The 20819-nt window shown below is 36.8% G+C and overlaps 1 protein-coding gene across 1 annotated transcript; it reads right to left on the bottom strand.

Moving 5' to 3' along the window:
• Nucleotides 1-1426: 1426 nt before the first annotated feature.
• On the bottom strand, nt 1427-20301 carry LOC145617212 (protein PAT1 homolog 1-like). Its single transcript, XM_081671900.1, has 6 exons — nt 20174-20301; nt 15069-15135; nt 14533-14681; nt 11893-11955; nt 6773-6848; nt 1427-4228 (listed from the first exon to the last, which is right to left on the bottom strand). The coding sequence occupies exons 1-6, from the start codon at nt 20246-20248 to the stop codon at nt 2103-2105; spliced, it is 2556 nt and encodes an 851-aa protein (XP_081528026.1). The 5' UTR covers nt 20249-20301; the 3' UTR covers nt 1427-2102.
• Nucleotides 20302-20819: the final 518 nt, after the last annotated feature.

The following is a 20819-nucleotide window of genomic DNA, read 5'->3' as shown; positions in this document are numbered from 1 at the left end:
ATGAAACCGACTTAATGCAGCTTGGTTTGGGCCAGTTTGACATGTAATACGGCTTTGTTGGCAAAATGTCAATCCATTTTTTTTATGATTTGGTTTGGGTCTAAATCATACCAAATCGAACCACCTAAACCCCTATAACCACGAGATACACAAAAAGTGTTTTTAATAGCAAGTCAAATTTAATAATACACAAAGTATATGTCGTTTTGGTTTCAAAAAAGTACATAAAACATTTTTCTTAAAAAAAAATTTAATAAAATTTGATCTACGAGTAGGATGTGAACTAGATCCGGATGTCAAAAAGAGGATCCAAATCCAAAAACATCCTATAAAACGAATTGGAAAAATTGCTCCCATTAATCTGAACTTTGCCTCGTCCGTCGAAATAATCCCAACTTTCGTTTATTATCTATTGCACCCAACTTTAGGGGGTATTAATTTCTATTGCACCCAAATGACTTGAAACCGATTGAAGAGGTAAATTTTGCTGACTTGTGATTAACTGCACACGTGTCGCAACCAGATTGGTTCAAAAGAGTAAAAAAAAACAAACAAACAAACAAAAAATCAAAACTTTAAAATTAATTAAAAAAAAAAACAAAACAAAACCACCCTGTTTTCCCCGGAGCACCGGCCATCCCCGTTTGCCCCCGAGCACTAGCCACCAAAGCAGCAGCCGGAAATCGGAGGGGAAGGGCGAAAATCGGAGGCTAAAGCTCCAGAATGGCTGACGAAGCCGAGAAGAAGTCGATCGAGGTCGGAAATCGAAGAGGAAGGGGGTGGATGGAAACAAAGGGGAAGAGGGCGGAATCGGAGGGAGGAAGGGTGGAAAGAGGGCGAATCAGAGGGAGGAACGGAGGAAGGGGGCGATCAGAGGAAAGGGACGAATCGGAGGGGGCGGAAACGACCACCCTCCTGCCGTAAACGGAAGCTGTTGGGGAGGGGTTTTCGAGGGGGAGGGGTTTTTGAGGGTGGCTGGGCTGCTGGGGAGGGGTTATCAGGGCTGGGGAAAGGGAAGGGGTGGCTGGGCGGTGATTTCCGGTAGCGGGGGAGGGGTTTTCGGGGGTGGGCGCGACTTTCCGACGAGGTTAGGGGTGGTGATGTAGTGTTTTCAGGGATAGGGGTGGGGGGTTGGGTTTGGCAGGTTTTTTTTTAAAGTTTTTGTTTTTATTTTTTTTTTCTTTTTTTTTAAATTTTTTTTTTACCTATCACGTGTTGACACGTGTCTTGGTAACCTGCTACATCAGGTTGGATGACCTGTTGGGTGCAATAGAAATTAATACCCCCTAAAGTTGAGTGCAATAGATAATAAACGAAAGTTGAGATTATTTTCAGCAGACGAGGCAAAGTTCAGTTTGGAATTTGAATCCACCAATCACGCCTACTATCATTTAAACTTTAAAAGGGTTGCTAGGCACACAACAAATTCATAGTATATCTAATGCATCTAACCTGTCAGTCAAAAGTAAACCCAACATCAAACGTAATTTACACAAGTAACGATCTTAACTAAGGTCTTTGTAATATGCAAACATTCCAAACCATTAAATAGGTAGGACAAGAACAATTGCAACCTAAATACAATAGTACAATGTGCTGTTGGCTTAAGATATTACCTGACTAAAAGATACACTGGCCCTTTCTTTTAAACAATAGCAACATAGTCAAACAATCTATAAGAAAGGCTTAAGGAAATACAATTTGGTTACATTCTGTACAAATTAAACCCCTATGCTGCTAGTTCTGTCCTAAGGGTTCCAACAGAGCTTCAAAAATTAGGCCCTGCACAAGAGGAGGCATCACAATAATTCAACCATATTTTACTTTTTCAATTTTTTTTCTGAATTATACACAATCGGGATTGGGGACACTTGTTCATTCGTTCAAATAGGCGATAATTGTGACTTGATACAAGTCTTATCTTTCAATTTACAAGTAGACCACCCTAACAAAACCAGATGGCACTTGCAGGACTTCTTCCCCACAAGAGGGAGCCCTTTAGAGAAAACAATATAGAACCCTCCTGATTTCATGCATGTCATCCCGCTCATACATGTTGCAACCAACCACACAGCTATGCATCTTAGTCAACCACATTTCTCCTAGCTTTTGACTGATTCTGATGTTATCCAGCCATTATTCTCCTCATCGCGAAGATTGAATTCAGTGACGGGAAATGGAATAGATTGGTGAGCAAAATCCATCAACATCCCCCGCTGGTGATCATCAGTGTGAGGAAGACTTGCACGTAGGAGTTCCACAGGCATCTCCCTGCGAATAGCCCTTGCTGCTTCTGATCTCGAATATTCAGAGCTTGACTGTGCTCGATTCAAAATAGATTGCATTATAGTGTCATACTTACTAACACAGTACTTTGTTAGCAGAGTAAAGAATGTTGCAAAAGAAGCTTTCCAGAAATTATAATGGGGGACATTGCAGCTGCCAGGGGCTTGTCGATTAGGGTTGATTAACACAGTAGCTCGTTCAAGCAAAGACTTCAAGATTACAGAAGCAAGATCTCCTGTAGGACTTCCTAGTGGGCGGAGTGGTGGCTGCTCTGGAGAACAAACAACAGCAGCAAGACATGAACTCAGACCACGAAGATCCATGCCACTGACACAAGTTGAAACTGCCTTTGCAAGATCTACAGTAGCCACAGCAGCACCAGATTCAGTTGGAAGACCACCAAACAGAAACCTTAAATGGCGAAAAACAGCCATGCAAACAATTCGAGCCAACTCGCTTGCAGGGCCAGGGCTGATTGTAAGAAGCTCAAGGTACTTAACTAGAAGCTTCCAGCCCTTCGGCAGGCAAACAAGCCGCATGAACACAATATCATCCCCAGGACTGACTGTATGCCCCCCACTTCCAAGAGGATCAACAAGCTGAAGGGATGCAGCTAAAGCTTCTAGCAGAACCTGTCGTTTACGCCTAAGCTGAGACCCTCCATCTTGGGGTGGACTACACTGTAGAAAACGATCAACATCATGTACATCGAGAAGAAGAGTAAAAGCATCCTCCACAGTGATTCTAGCAGCAAACATTGGTTCTTGTTCAAGTGACTTGCGTTCTGTGCTACCATCACTGCATCCTGATGAAGGGGGTTCAATTTCAAGAAGAGGTCGAGGCCTACGAATGGATGACAAGGCAAGCCTTCTTAAGGTTTCAAAGGATTGATGGCCATGTTGATCTGAGCCACTATTACGTACACGTGAAGGCAGATCCCGCAAATGAAGAGGAGCAAAGTGATGTTTCAGCCTCGCACTCGATGATTTTTTAGCAGCACAAGCCTGGTGATAATAATCATCTATATATGGGTCATTGCTGTGAGAAGTATGCTGCATCTTCAATATACTATCTATCTCCTCAGCAGTCATATACTTAGATCTGAAATGAATACAATCATTCTTCTGGCTAGCAGACTCGGATGCTTGCTGACTAAATCGATGATGCTTACCACGCATTGATTTTGGCCTTTGATCCCTCGTCTCAGAAATAGAATACGCTGAGTCATACTTTTTTAAAATATGAGAGGGCACCGATGAATGCCCACCAATGAGCTGGGACTGCATTAATGAAAATTGTGCCAATGACGGTAAAGACTGACGAAGTCCTTGTTGCAGTTGTCTCCGTGGTGACATCAACGCTGAAGTATGAAGCAACCCATTCTGATGAGTAAATTGTTGTTGCAATACATTATTGAGAATCCTAGAATGATCCCCATGCAATAAACCGGCATGGTTGCTCCACTGGCTTCGTGGCTGGTTATTAATTCCATGGCCAGGTATAAGACCTGACAAGCTTCCACCATATTGTAGTCCATGCGCATTAGAAATCCCAGAAAAATGACGACTAGAATCAGACATGTGTGACAGGTTTGATGCTGAGAGAGTTAGATCAGGACCAGAATTCAGAGATGGGACATTTACAGGAAGTGAATGCCGATGAGACAAAGGTTGTTGAGCTCTGTCTCCCGGTGGAGGAAATGAGGTAAAAGATGATTTGGGAGTTGAAATTGTATCGCTTGAAAAGTGTTGCTGAAGATACTGCTGCTGTTGTAGTTGCTGCTCTGGGTAAGACAATGCTCTGTACAAGGGTTTATATTCCCCAGGATGATTAGACAAGCAATGAGGCTGAGATGACCACCTTTTACTTTCCAACGCATTGTCTACATCTGACACAGTATGATCCAACCAGCCTTCCCTTGACCAATCTGCGACAGATGAACCTGAAATAATGGGATATCACAAAAATGATGTGAGTTTATGGACAGCAAGTACTGATAATAATGTAATTTCAAGCTGAAACACAAAGAGATCTAAGATAGCCGGATGCAAAAGCAAAGAATTCTAAAGCTGGCCTCAAACGCATAGGGTGAAGAATTATACTTCTCATCAAATTTGTTTTTGTTTCAAAAGGTGTGGTCAGTAGGAACTTATGACAGCTATAGCAGAAGTGTAAAAGAGTGCACACATACACCCTTGTTGCACTAGTTTATGTTATTCACTTACACTCAGATCTTATCTTGCACATGGTACATTTATTACATGTCAAAAGAGAACTATCCAAATTGTTAAGAAATGACACTACATGATTCCCTTCATTATTTTAAATAACAAATGTAACATCGATTAACCTTCTACAAAATCCACAGTAGAAACGTCTATTATAACATTTATATCTAACAAAAGGGAAATAAAATACTTCTATCGAGTAAAGTGTAGCTCATAGGTTCACCTAAGTCCAGCTTCCCCAGCAGTTTAAAACCCTTTGGGATTAAATTTGGCATTCCCCTTTAAGGTCAACTACTCAAAAACACTTCATAGACTTAATATGAGAAAATTACCACTTAAAGCCATTGCACAAAGACTCCATATAGAATAATTAATCTAGGGAAATCTGGAAATTGAAGAATTAATTGACAAGGACACAAAGTTCTAGCCTTGTTCTCCACCATTTTATTGATCAATTAAGAAAAAAAAAATTGCGGAATAAAAAAGGCCCCTAGACCCTGTTGTCACAAATAACTTTTTACCAATCAACACTACTGAATTATGAGATACATATAAACAAATGAAACCAGGTAAGCATGAGAGGTAATCATACAAATAAATAAACAAACGAATATAGTCGAATTAGGGGGGGGGGGGGGGGGGGGGAAGCACACCCTAGAACTCAAGGAGTACAAACAGAACAAAGATAAGTTCTAACAAAAACTGTACAGCAAAAGAATTATGAATGTATCCATCAAGGAGCTAAACACCTTTTGAATAATTTTTAAATCAAAAGTCAAACAAGAGAATGGGAGGTGAGAGCCAGGGAGTTCAGACAAAGAAAAAATTAAGACATACTGACATAGAAATGGACAATGGAGAATTTAAAATAATTTTATAAAAAAAATAAATAAAAAAATAAATAAAAAATAAAGGAAAATGTAAGAGAACACAAAAAAATAAATAGATAAAATAAAATTAAAAATAATAAAAATAAAATAAAATATGTACTGCCTCCGTTTCACGTTATGTGTGCAACAAAGGACCCTAAACGGAAAAATTTCTAAATGGTTGATTAGTAAATTGAAGGGCATGTCATCAAGGGGATGAATAAATTAAGTCACCCCCCCACCACTAACACAAACACCCACCAAAGCACCCACTTGTAATCCACCCTACCCACCAAACGAAACCACCTTACCGACAAATCCACCACAACACCATCACCATCCACCTCTTACCCACCCCGGCCCCATCTCGACCCCGTAAACACCATCCCAACAGTCCATAACCAAGTCAACCCTCCTCGAAATGTCACCCCACCATCTCGAAATCATTGTATCCACCCCAAAACGCCCAACCCACCCTCTCCAAATAGTAGTACTCACCTTGAAACCACCACCAATCCACCCAAAAAAATCCACCACCATAACCAACAATCTGAAAAATATGAACAAAAAGGATTAAAATGACCAATTATTACCTTCTCATCATCAATTAGGGCTTTATGTGGTCAAATTTGACTAGAAACTCAAGATCTGGAGTTTTCATAGTCGAAGTTGACCATAAAACCTTCAAATTTGAGCTTTAGTAGCAATGATGAAATGAAAAGAGAAAGAAGATAAAAAGGGGAGGCGGCGGCAAGGAAAAGGAGGAAACGACAGTGACTTCCGGCGAAGGTGGCACTCGAGATCTGGAGAGAGATGAAGAGAGAGTGGGGATCGGTGGTGGTAGTGGTGGTTGGAGGAGATGGAGAGAGATGAAATCTTAGGGTGAAAAAAATAAATTTAATTAGTTTAGGGTTGAATTAGGTGAGTCATTAGCTTAAATTAAGTTATTAATAACTTAATAATATTTTATTGGATGTAAAATTGAATTTTAGCAAAGATATGTTAGTAATTTCACTTTAAAAAGTTTATTTAAAAATGGTAAGTTTTAGTTCGTTGCTCATAATGTGTAACAACCCTTTTTGGCAATTGTTGCACATAATATGAAACGGAGGTAGTAATCAAGTTCAAATAATTTCACACAAGTTCTTATATCAAGTTCATAGAAGATGAATTTATACATGCATACGAATTAAGTCAAATCAAACAAAGCGTGCCGGACAGTCAGACAACTTTGTATAAATTCATATAAAAATAAGACAACTTTGGATAAATCAAGTACACACCCTAGAACTAAATAAGCTAAGATATTCTCATTCAGCAACTCATAAGAAACTCCCTTTTACCTTTCAATAATAGAAATCTTACAAATTTACGTGGTATTAGACTTACTTTCTCTTGACAAAGATCCAGATCCTCTATCACCAATAACCCCAGGATTCCTTGGCCCTGTGACAACTCTATTCAGCTGTTGACATAATAATTCTTTGTTAGGAGAAATAATCACATAATTTAGTAAATTGCTTATAAACTACGCAGAAGCTAAACAAAAAGAGGTTGAGAAGCAAAAGTAAAGATTTTGCTAGCATTACCAATAACAAAGTGCCCATCACAAAAGAAAACCCACAAAAGTCAGTAAAAGAACTTAACGAGCACCAACTACTGCATTTAAAGATCCCATAGTTATTATAAGCCAACTAGGTACTAAGGTATAGATATACCAGGTCAGTAAAATAAAAAAGTGAACCTATAATATAAAATCCTAACCAGGACAAAATAAACAGTCAAAAAATGAGAGCTTGGAAAGCTGCCTTTAGCTATAGACTTATCAATAGCTAAACGTGATTATACAAGGAAAAGCAAGCAGCTTAGTTTCAAAATGTGTGATACACACTAAGGCACTGTTCTTGGGGCCTAGGCGCAATACACAAGGCAAAGGACACACCTATGGTAGGTGAGACACACTTTTTTTATAATAAAACCAAATTAATTTCTATTAAATAAGTCTACAAAAGAACTCTGAGAAAAGGTGGAAGGGCTATGTGACTGATCGCTGGGTTTTGGGGATATAGGGTTCCCTCTCCTCCAATATTTAAGGTAATTTAACCGTTGTAAAGTCACGTAGTGTTCTTATATATGAAGTATATTACACATCAGCTATTGACGCCATACAACATAAGGCACAAAAAGCATACAGCCTAGAAATAAAGTGCATAAGCACACATCCTTTGAAGGTCTTTTGGCATAAGTGCACTTTATTAAAATAAGGCAGGCAGACATGAAACATTCAGGAATTTTTGTAACGACTGATTTAGGGGTAGGGGCAGTATGGAGATGACAGTATACATCGGTTTTCAGCAACTTAAAAGAATAAGTTATATAGTTGTCAAGATTAGAAAGTTCAAAAAGGGAAGCGTTATCGATTCCCTTTGTCCCACTAACATTGCCCACTTGACCTATTTGGGTAAAAGAGGCAATCTTAGTAGTACGGACGGAGAGAATATATAGAAAAGGTCATCTGGAGAGAAGATGAGAATTTGTTGAGAAAAAACTACTATGCTTTGATTCGTGAAATTATAGTAGATACCAAAGCGATTCCACTAAGATGATGCATATAACAATAAGAATGTTCTGGAAAAATTTTGGATCTGAGCTTAACCCAATTCAGAGAACAGAACGGGCGTACAGAAGGTGGTGGAGAGCCCACACCTAAATGCAATAGGAGATCAATTAACCTTTCCCACAGCAAGCAGCAAAGACACCTAGGTCCATCTCCAAGCAACTAAAACCTATGATCCAGGAAAGGTGAAACTCATAAAAGTAAATCAGCCTATTGGTTTCGAGTGATTTTTTAGATGACTTCAACAGTCACATGTCAGCCTTGGAGGTCTGAAGGCTGAACTGCTTGTGATGGATTAAAAAGGTGGAACAGAGGCTTCACAGAGGGCAGATCTGGTGCATGGTGAGCTCAAAACTTTCAGACAAAAAAATTGGCGATGATTCATAGTCCTTCAATAAAGAAAGATCTGCTGGAGCTTGCAGCAGAAAGTTCCAGATATGAGATACAGATAAGCTTTGCAGAATCGTTCTTTGAGTTGTTGGGGGCACATCAGTAATTGCTTAAGGTGATAACTCAACTATGAATCAAGCAATTGACAAAGACAAATTTGGTTTAGGATCTTATATAATGTAATTAAGTCCTACTTTTCTCTGGGCTTATCAAGTGAAGGTTCACTTCACCATCAGTTTTCAAACACAGCAAATCAAACAGCTATCATATCAGCCTAGCCATTTTTTCATTAAACCAGCAATCTATCAGGATATTGCCCTCCTTATTTTTCCAGCCCAGAGACTAATAACCCAATCACAACTAATGGGTTTGCTCTCACATTTGTCTATTCTATTCCTAAGCCCAATCTCTCAACCCACTTCATAAACCCCCTTTTTTTTCACACTTTAACTCACCACTCCCTACTACAAGACCCATTCTTCCCAATAACTTTTCCAACCACACAGCTCCCAGCACCACATCCAACTTATTCCAGACATACCCCATAAAAAATCCCATAATTGTTTCTCCATAACCTAGACAGTGGTAAAAAATCTAAACTTCAGTAATGGGGAGTTTCACAACAAGCTAAAGCAGTGTCTTACGTTCAAGTGTAGCGACAAATGGGACACATATCATCGTTGCTGTCACCAGAAATTGATTGTTAATTACTATCAACCTTGTGGACAAGATAGAAGTTTTGGCAGGTAATAGTGCAGCTCACAAATCCACAGGTAAAGGCAGTATAAGGAGGCAGGTAATAGTTCAACTCACCAATTTACAGGTAAGGGTTCTATGAAGAATGATAGTATATCTCTGTAATGAGCTTTGGGGAATAAGTTGAGAGGTAATATATTATAGGAAAAATACACTTTAATAATCCCAACTATGGGCGATTTACTTTTAATAATCCCAACTAAGGGTTATTATCTAATAATCCCAATTATGGGGTTAATTTGCCTCCAATGGTCCCAACCGGTCAACACAAAGTCAACGACCTGTTATAACAGGTTACCATGACACGTACCAAAACGAGATTGGTCTAAAACTTTTTAAAAAAAAAACAAAAACAAAAAAAAAAAAAAAAAAACCCCAAAATTCATTCCCAGCCACCAACATCTGCCAAACACTAACCCCACTCATAAACACGCCGGCGACCAGTACCACCACACCTGACCTACCCCCGAAACCACCCACTCAGCCACCACAACCCCAAAAACCACCAACCCGAGTGAGAATCAAAGAGTACACATATTACCCCAAGAAAGTAGGTTAGCCTCGTTGCTAAAATCACCAGCGCCAATCGTTGCTGTTGCAGTGATTTTTAGATGTGCATCGACGGTGATTGGGTCGGGGTGGCTGGTTTTAGGAGTCGAGGGTAGGCTACTTGTGGTTGTAGAGAGACGGTTGGTGGATAACTGCCGGTTTCCGACGAACTTAGGGGGTGGGGTAAGGGCTCCAGCAAGGTTAAGGGTGGCTGGAATTTTGGTTCTTTTTCAACTTTTTTTTCTTTTTTTTAAAAAAAAAAAAAATTGGACCATTTACGTGCTGCTACGTGGCTCTTAAAATTTAAATAAAATAAAATAAAATAAAATAAAAAAACTTTCCGTCAGTGGGACCATTGGAGGCAAACTAGCCCCATAGTTGGGATTATTAGATAATGAACCTTATTTCGGATTATTAAAAGTAAATCGCCCATAGTTGGGATTATTAAAGTGTATTTTTCCTATATTATAATACTTTAATTAGCTTTTAGTAGGGAGTGTGAGAGTGCCTAGCCACTCGAAGGATGAGGTTGCAATTTCTCCCTCTTCTTCAACCTCATATATACTATCTGATTTTCCAGTCTAAAATAGGATCCTAACATAGTAGTAGAATTATATAAACCACAAGCATAAGCAATAAAGAAACTGAAAGTTTTCCTTGGAAGATCAAAAATTAACATGGAAGATTCTACTTTTAATTCATGAACATAATGGATAAGATGATAATATTCAAGTCAACCACCAATGAATCAAATGTAGATTCTTTTATCAGTATTAAAGAATAACAGAGCCCATAAGACCTTAGCATCCATCGGGGAAAATTACTTTGTAATATTTCAAGGGAACAATTTCGACATTCATAGTCTATTCATTGAATTTTAAGCAAATATTGATTATCAATATTGTACCTACTCACATAAATGCAATCAAGCATGAAAAGGCACAATTGCTGAAGATGGAAAACATCTTTCTCCCCCCCTCATACTTTCAACTATCAGCAGGGCAGTCAAGAATTTAGCGATTGTTCTCTCATATAAGTATATTTTTTTTACACTTTGAAACTATCAACACATTGTCCTACTTAAATCGACTTATTTGCAAGCAGCAGAAGAAATAATAAACTCACAAATGGAAGATTATAATACTCAGACTCGTCAACCTACCATCAGCTGCCGTGTCAACACAACTCAGACCGGATGCAGACACAGAATACAGGTCAGACATGAGAGAAAATGGACACAGCAGTCAATAACTCTGGATCTAAAATTTTGCCTGACGTTTATCAAGATAAGAGCCAAAGCTTTGTGGCTTTTTAGCAAAAAAAGGGATAGACAGTTAAACATACAAACTTTCCAAAGTTCTTCCCTGTCTACAGGAGGCCTGATCTTCTATGATTTCTTTGCTATTGCAGGATAAATTCCAGTACACTTACTACCATGTAGTCTTTTTGGCTTTCACCCATCCTTTTTAAAAAAAAATGGGTAATTGCAAATTTCCCCCACTTATTTCCACATTGCCTTGATGACACACACCCCAAACAAAAATGCAGCCGCACCTTAACCCCTACAACTTAGACCCTGTAGACACCTTCAATGTAATGTTCAAAGATCAAGCTATACGCATTGCTTACTTATTGAAAATTGAGAACATGATGAAGAATAGTCTCTTGGCTCAATTTATATTACCTTCCAAACCCAATCCATAATATCCCATGCAAATAGGTGTATAAATCACTGAAAAAAAAAAAATTGTTGGCGACTCCTTAGTTAGTCAGAATTGGATGCCCCTTTCGTATGCCAATCACATTCAAGTTTGTAACAGGAAATATTCAAATATCTTCCATGTAGCGCAAAAAATCCATGCATACAGGCCCTTTCTCTACCCAATGAATCCTGATCTCAATATCTTATCTCAGTTCTCAATTCCCCTCCTCCCATTCACTTGGCATCATAGGCGTAGAGACAAAATTCGCTGGAAGATGATAAACACTAGAAATGATGATAGGGTTGGATATTGACTTACCAACAAGTATCAAACCAATTTCCCATATTTTTGTAATCTCTGACATGTCTTAGTAAATAGAAAATAGTATCAAGTTTGAAAATCAAATTATTTTATTAAAAAAATACAATGGCAAATATTTCTGCCAAACAAATATCATCCAAAATAGAACAGCATCAACATCACCGGAAGCTTACCTTCAAGAATGTGGTTTCCAGATCATCGACGTCTGACAAAGATCCTAGATTGACATCTTGCCCCTGAAAAAAAGTAAAAGAACATAGAAGGTCATATCTAATAAACACAAGCGATCAATCATACTTTACACTTTTGCTTTAAGAAATGAGAATACTATTAGCAAGGAGGAGCATTAGTGAAAAATTTGTAAATTAATTGCCCAAGAGAAGAAACCAAAATAGTTCCATCCACTCCTATTAGGATTATATGAAAGCAACACTCCCAACAAAGAGCAAACCAGACTAGTTTACGAGAATCCACTCTTTCAAACTTTGTAAATACTTGTGAACCATTCCTAAAGAAGAATTCCACATAATTTAAACCATGGTTAAAACTTATAACCCCTTCCTAAAGAAGTATTCCACAAATTAAAAACCATTGTTACATGGGATTTAATTTTTATTAAGCTCAATGTGCATGACAATTAACTTCAATTCACAACATACAGAAACTCTAGGTGAAAGAAGATGATCCAATCTTTATATATTCCTTAAAGTTTACTAGACCATGCAAAAATTAAGGGCATCCCAATTTAACTTATGGATATAGAAGAATATGCCAAATAACATATTCAGCCAATTAAGCTAAAAAGATGAAGCTACAAAGAAAACCTGCCAACAGCATGATCTAGATTGGAAAATCATTTATAATAGAACAGCACACATATAATTCAAAACAAGAGGATAAAAGAAGTCTTGTATCAGCCAAAAACTAAACTCACGAAAAAAGGAAAGCAGGAACGCATACAAGGAATGCATGTAACACACTCATTCATACAGAGACCAAATTTTGTCAATAAATTTGCAAAAGATACAAGGTGTATGACCTGCTTTAATCACAAAGGGTAAAGAATAAGGCAACATGATATGAGAAGAGAGCTAGAACATAATCATCATGAATCTATACAGAGTTATATGTTGGCAAGTTTGAAGACAAGGAAAAGCAGTATACAGTATACAAATTAAGAAAAAAATTGGAGCAAAGGTCACCAATGAAACTTTGCGAGACCTGGCAATTGTAAGGTGACAAATTGCAAGATAAACGTAAAGGGAAGAGAGGAGGAGTCAGACAGTAATAGCTACAAAGTGTTAGTAACTTCATATTAGATGACATGGAAAAATAAATAAATAACTTGCTTGCTTCCCTAAAGGCCAAATATTTAAACCAAACTACACAGCCAAAAGTGCAATTATACATCATCAATCACAAAAAGCAGCATGAAAGCACTAAATAAATAAATAAATAAAAAATGAATGAAAAGGTACTTCAGCAATGAAACTAGTGAGGACATAGGCCCTATTCATTTCACCTTACAAAAATAATATTCAGCAAAAATAATTTCAATTTAGTAAAATTAATTTCAATTCAGTAAAAATAAGTTCAATTCAGCAAAAATAATTTCAGTTCAGTAAAAATGATTCTAGTTCAGTAAACTTAAAGAACTTAAAGAAGAAATATAATAGAAAATCAGTAAATATAATTTCAGTTCAGCAACATTAATTTCAGTTCAGTAAAAATAATTAAGTTCAGTAAATATAATTTAAGTTCAGTAAAATTAATTTCAGTTCAGCAAAAATTAGGTGAAATGAACAAGGCCATAGTGACAAAGTAATTGGACTCCCTACTAAGGCCATGTTCTCTTCACCTTATTTTTGTTGAATTGAAATTATTTTTACTCAATTGAAATTTTTTTGCTTAACTGAAATTATTTTTACTGATTTTCTATTATAATTCTTCTTTAAGAAAACTAAATTTTACTGAAGTGAAATTATTTTTACTGAATTGAACTTAATTAACTGAACCGAAATTATTTTTACTTAGTATTATTTTTTTAAGGTGAAGAGAACAGGGCCTAAATTAATTCATTTTCCAAATAGAAAAGTTATGTAAAATTCAATATCGATATCTTTGGCAAATAGTTTCCATGAAAATGATAATAAGCAGAAAAGGCAGATATGAACAAAAAGCAAATATCTCCCTCCATTTTTGAATAATTGTCTGACATACTAAATTAATGCATTTAGCAATATCGGAAAGATGTGTTATACAAATCAACACTGTTATCTTTGGGAAACAATTTCCATGAAGATGATAACAAGCAGAAAAGACAGATCTGAACATGAAGCAAAAGTCTCACTTTGATTTACACTATTTTATTATTTCATTGAAATTATAACTTCCCCTGCATTCTAACTTCCATATGCAACCAAACGAAGTCTTACTATTGATGTATTATAGTTAAAAATTATACTACAGAACATAGAGTATAATGACATAAAAGCGACTTAAACACAATGTGAATCAAAAATACTTAAATCCATTCTACACAACATCATGCATAGTTCAATCTGTTTTCTATGCCAGCACTATCTCCAACATATTTAGCAAGAGCACATAAATTCCCATTCACAAGTTTCTATTATGGAATGAAAGAACAGGGTAACAATTCAACAAGGGGTGATTATAAATATTTTTTTTAATTGGTTCCACACTTCAGTAGGGAAGAAAAAATGAAGAGGGCATACATTAAATCCGTACTAAACGATAGGCGTTTGAAATGAACAAAACCGATGAATTCAATAAAACTAGCAGGTACATACCTCATCTTTATCAAATAAGTGATATTCATCGGTATGCAATGGATGTTGTGATAGATCACTTCCATCATCATCAAGGCCCCCCAACTCAACCTCCTCGGCAACATTTTGACCAAAGAACTCATATTGAGAAGCATCAAAACGTGAATTATCTGCAGCGTCAAAGAAAATTATTAGCTATCAACAAAAAACAGTGACCCAAATCACCTTATTGCTATCGTACAGTAACTAGTAAATCAGTTTTAAAATTTTCAAATAGATTTCCTCACATCAATTCCACTTAGAAAGAAGGGGTTTTCACTACCTGTGATAGTAGAGTTGAAGTACTATCAAATCATCGAATGAATTCATTTCATTAACAGATATACTCACTAACAAATCATTGAAAAAATTGATATACTAGTCATTTTTGCACTGTCAGAATACTAAGAAATGGGCATTAGATTAACCACTATCACAACAATATCTAGCTGACAAGGCCAGTAAGTGAAATCTAACAAAGCCTCCATAGGGACTTTATGGATGTCAAAAAAACTCACCTTCTGTAGAAAAAGATCCAGAACCAGTACCCCCAATAGCTCCTGGATTTCGGGAATCACTCACTGCCTGTTGAGACCAGAATTAACAATGTTACAAACCAGAAAAATAAATAGTAACTATTCGATATGGTCACTACAGCATGTGTGGATTAACTAGCCACAAGCCCACAAACAAAAAGACACAGTAACTGATTGCAACGTTGTTATAAAAATAATGAACTGCAATAATATGATGCATATTGCACACAAAAAATTATGGCAACAAAGATTTGAGCACTACTTAAGCAATCACTTACCTAATGAGTAATAATATGGGAGGTAGGCAATTGTCTTATGTAATGGAAAGTGGGTCCTATGGAGGGTTTCAAGCGTTTTATCAAGGATACTTGGGTGGTCAAGTATCAGGTTCACCACTTTAAACTCAAATAACTTCTATTTTGTTGCTAGAAATAAGTTCCTTAGATTGCATGGGAGTGTTTGGTGAGTTAAAATGTCAAATCATTTTGGAGATTAAGAGTAGTCTAGAAGTAGGAACATCAATCTAGGGGTGAAAATACGGATAAAAACCACAAACCGAACTAAACCAAATTGAATTAATAATTCCGATTGGATTGGAAAATTTGCAAATTTGGTTTTTTGGTTTGGATTCGGTTTTGGGCTTCTCAAAACCGAAAAAACCGAACCAAACCGAATATATAATATATATCCATGCTCAATCTGTAAAGAGTGTAAATTAGGGCCAATCTAAAGGTCATAGCATCCCTTACATATTTAAATATGTTACAATCATAAACCTAAAACCCTTTTGTCCTTCATCCTCCCCATTCCGCCTTTCTCCATCACCACTCTCTCTCATCTTGTCCCTCCTTTCTCTCTCATGTCGTACCTCCTATTCTCCTTTTCTACATAAGATGCAATCTTTATTTCTTATTTTCATTTAATGGGTATTCATATAATATAAATATATATCAATTTTTTTTTCAATTTGTTAGGTGACGTTGAAGATGAATACAAATACTCAATTTCATTACTGTTGAATGTGAGGAAGCATCTGAAGTTTTTTATTTCTTTTTTTATCAGGAAAAATTGCCATTATAAATCCCAACTTTGCTCCATCGACTAATATTAATCCCAACTTTCGTTTATTTTTTATTAACCCCAACTTTATACCCTATTCGCTATCATTGCACCCAAAAGTCATCTAACTTGATGTACCAAGTTAAAAAAATTGAAAACCAAACACTGGAGCGCCTGCGACCTCCAACCAACCCCTCCCTTCCCCCTCCATTTATGGCCTCTTCCCCACCGGTTTCCGGCCACCACAGCCTTCCCTCCCCCGATTCCCCTCCCCCGAAATCGCCACTCCTTGGATTCCCCTCCCCTGATTCCGGCACTCCTAGGATTCCCCTCCCGCGATTCCGGCACTCTTAGGTTTCCCATCCCCTGATTCCGGCTCGGCCGCTGCCGGTGGTAGTGGTGGGGTGGCTGGTAAGGTAGAGCCTTAGAGGGGTTTTTTTTAACATTTTTATATTTTTTTTTTATTTTCTCTTTTTTCAGCAAATAAAATATTGACACATTTGCAGAAAAAAAAAATGGCTAATAATTGGTAGTACTTAACCGGTTGCAAGTCACTTGAGAGTGTTTTGGGAGGATTGGGATTAATTACGGCAATTTTTCCTTTTTTTTATGTTGTATCTTGGTTATTTTTGAGATTATTGGTGGGCAAATTTAAGCCAATAAAAGTTAAATTAGTAAAATATTTTATACAGGTTATCTATCAGATATTGTTATTTTTTATTTAAAATTATTTTGTGAAGAAATATTACAGACATCAAAAAAATTAAGTAAAATATTTTGGTTTCCACAGATAAATTTCGGATTATGGATTGGGTTCGATTTTAGCATTAGAAATTCGGTTCGGTTAAGATTGGACGGAATTTCAATTCGATTTAGAACGGACTGAAATTCAATTCGGTTTGGATTTGGATTTAGATTGAAAAAACTAAAACCGAATTATTTCGTTTAGGCACAGTCCAAACCGAAAATCGAACTTTGACCCCTACATCAATCGACATGCGACAGCAACAAGAGCAACTACTACGGAATTGCTCTTGTAGGAGGAACAGAAGTATGCGTGAATGTGAACAAACCATGCAACGGTGCAAGCTATAAGGGTGCTAAACTCCACCTCCGTACCAGTGTATGGAAAAGCGCGCGTTACGTTGAGGCGCTAGGGGTGAGCACTTAATTAGGGTAAGCGCTTAAGGTGTTTTGGCAAGGTGTTTTGGGTTGTGTTCCTGAGGCAAACTTCAACCAAACTTGCCAAATACTACTCCTCACTTCAAAGAGGCGCACTAGCAAACCTAGGCGCAAAACCCCACTTGCTTCGGTGCGCCTTACGCTTTTTAAGTTGTGAGAATTATCTTGACCCCTTGTTAATGATGACTAGGATCCTCTAAAGGTAGGGTTTCATGATTTAGCCCCCCTAAGTTATACAAAACATGGATCAATCCTAGTCTATGATAACCATAATAGTTATATTAAGCAAGGGCTTATCGCTATTAACAAGTTTTCCCTATCAAATTAAATACTTAACACTTTACAAGTAGTGATTGACAAGGTGGTGGATCAAAGTAGTGGTTGAATGTAGCATTTTATAAAACCTAATGAAGTATGTTTGGGAGGCTTAAGTATTAAATGTATAAATTTTGCCTTCAGAAAATTAGATGTATAATAATATGAACACTATTGAGTACCTTTATTTTTTAAACAGATTCGGTAAGCCGAATTTTTTCATGGCATCTTAAAAGTTTTTCCTTTGGTAAAAAATAAGCTCCTTGGATCCATGGTTATGGTTGAGATTAGCTATCCGCATACTTTTCAACATGTGCATATGATGTACTCGTATTACATACAAAAGCTAAAATATAGTCTTTAGCTAACTACTTTGATGTGTTAAAAATGGTGAAATCATTGAATTATGTGCAACTCGAACATTGTGCATTGTCAAATATTGCATTAATTAAACCAAGCACATTATAGTGATCAAAAAAGCTTGAAAACTATAAATAGAGGGTCTTGGAGTTAGCAAGCAAATTAATTTAATAACCACGTCCAAATTTAACAGCAGCAAAATTGCATCCGCATGAAATAAGGAGGGTATAAAGAGGCTTGTTAAAGGAAGATGCAAAGTAGGGTGAGAGCATCTACACTTCTAGAGAGGAAGCTTCTTTACAGAACCAATACCAACATTCACGTTGTAGCCAATGTTGAAGTACAGCTATGGCATAAAGGAAATGCTTAAAAAGAGAAATGCTACAAGGTAATCATGATAAATATGAAAATTCAATCAATCAATCAAAGCTTTAATCCCATAACTAGGGTTGGCTACATCAAAATCCCCAACTCAAAAAAATGATCAAGTGTAGAGGGAAACATATCTTTATATTCTACAATAAGACAATTTAAACTTTTGGTACTTAATAATTACTATCGATTCAAAATTTTTGTCAATAGTAGGCCATATTTCTAGTTTGGATTATCCCAAAACTATGTATGTAGTACAACAGTTTCTAAATTTAGTTTGAAAAACTTACATGGTACTTTAAACACCTAGTTGCAGAGGAAGTCTGATATAATTTGGATTATGAATCTATATTTTTATATAGCAGCCATAAATTTCAAAAACTAAGAAGAAAGTACTTTTTTAATAATTCAAGAATAAGCTGGACATTTAAAACTCACAACACTACAAATTTATTTAAATTTGATTTTTTTTTTTTTTTTTTTTTGGTGTATCTAAAGTTAGGGTAAATTTTAATTCTTTTTTTTATACCATTGATTTTAGTTCCTAACCAAAAATAATCTTTTGGTTTTTCCACATCAATATACATAGACAATATGTATGAAAACAAGTGGATACAGTTGAATTAAAGAACACTTAGCTAAGTACATTAGATAAAGACCTTTACACGTCAAAATGCCACAAAAGGCTACAACCAAATTACGAGAAATTCCAAGTTTCACAACATGAGAAACAAAATATGTTTCTGAAATGGCAAAGTCGTAAATAAATACATTTTTTTACTATTCATCGGCAAAACCACTACTTTAGCCCCAAGACCGCTATTTCATCTCTTGAGAAACCAAAGCAAATAGCAGTTTTGCTTGTAAGTTTAAAATTTTAATCTCTTGAGAAACAAAATTTGTTTCTCAATTTGAGAAATTGGGCGGCCTCCCAAATTACAAGTAACAACAATAAAGCAAGTAACACTATGTGACACAATACTGAGATGCCAATTCAAACAATTTGCCAGATAACAAAAGGCAATTGCACATTGATACTAGTAATAGATACTAAGCTTAATGGCATATTTGGGTATAAGAATAAGTACACTCTATTTTACTAGTTTACTATCAAGCACACAAATTCCCAGCATGTAGGGTTTCGCCCTACCAAATACCCTAATAAAAACGTATACTAACTGTTTCATCAAGTTGAAACGCCAAACACCTCAGATAATTGAAAAGTTTCAAAAACCCAGGATAAAAAAAGAAGCATAAAAGGCAAACCTGATGCTCCCGAGAACACCCAACAGCTAGTAATCCCAAACTCACGCTCTCTATCTCTCACTCGCCGCCATTCAATTCAGCTCATGAGATCTAGGGTTTTGTCCATTAAGCCCTAGATCTGTAAATTTAAAGCAGCAATTGAAAAGAAAGGGAAATTGGGGGAAAAGGAAGCTAAATTAGGGTTTAATTGGAATTGCAGAGGCGACTGCCATGGAAGCTGAGCTTCATCGAGTAGCCGGCAATGGCGAAAGGGGAGACCAAAACACCCAATAGCATGAAAAGATCACAAGCCCCAAAATTATAATTACCCCACAATTGAAACTACAACCAGTAAAGATCCCACAATAGTGATTAGATTAATTGTCTAAAATCATCAAATCTTATTCGCCATATACATAAAAGCAACACGAAAACTGGAAAAATCAAGCCCAAAATCCGAGAATTAAAAACCCTTCATTTGATTGAAAATACGAAAACCCATAAACATAGTGAAGAAAGAAAGAATCAAAATCGAAAGTTAATCGAGTAAAAACCTGAGAAGCTGCAAGAAGAGTTGGGTGGAAAAGAGACTGTTGTTGCATCAAAGCTTGCTGCTGCGGCTTCATCATCTAGTTGTGCATTCCAAAAAAAAAAAAAGGGGGGGGGGGGGGGGGGAATTATGATTGATTTTCTAAGTTAGAAAGGGTTTCGACTTCGACGAAGACCTCTGAAGAACTTGGGAAGAAAGAGAAGAGAGAGAGAGAGATACGAAAGAAAAGGGGGCTCCAAAGAGAATGAATTAAAGTGGGATTAAATTGCTGGCAAGTGCAGTAAGTCTCAGCCCAGCACGGTGCTATGCCGCTTTGTCCGAGTACAGGGGCAATATCGGTATTTCACTACTTTTTATAATTTAAGTGATAGTATGTAGCTACCTTGTACGTATGTAAATACAGATATAAAAGGGTGAGATACATGTTCGAATTGTCGCTCCCCGTTTTAACTTTGGTCATCTTCTCTTCTTCCCGCTCTGTGCTGAGCATAGTCAAGCTTCGTCGGAGTTTAGGTTCCTCGTCGATTCTTGCCCGATTTTAAAGTGGGGTTGCAGCGAGAAAGACTTACCCTTTCCAATGAAGAATAGAGGTGAGTGAATTATCGAAATCGTAAATTAGGGTTTATGTGTTAGGAGTTTTGCGACATGAT

The sequence above is a fragment of the Chenopodium album genome, chromosome 26, assembly GCF_948465745.1.
Source record: "Chenopodium album chromosome 26, dcCheAlbu1.1, whole genome shotgun sequence".
NCBI lineage: Eukaryota > Viridiplantae > Streptophyta > Magnoliopsida > Caryophyllales > Amaranthaceae > Chenopodium > Chenopodium album.
Note: the sequence above shows the minus strand (reverse complement) of the source record. Positions and strands in the feature narration are given on the sequence as shown.

Bases quoted from the DNA above. Each gene is read 5' to 3' on its own strand.
- LOC145617212 (XM_081671900.1), bottom strand. From the start codon at position 20,248: ATGATGAAGCCGCAGCAGCAAGCTTTGATGCAACAACAGTCTCTTTTC. The intron at 11,956-14,532 runs GTATGTACCTGC...ACTTTTTTTCAG, and splicing joins ACTTATTTGATAAAGATGAG to GGGCAAGATGTCAATCTAGG. The intron at 4,229-6,772 runs GTAAGTCTAATA...CCATTATTTCAG, and splicing joins TGGATCTTTGTCAAGAGAAA to GTTCATCTGTCGCAGATTGG.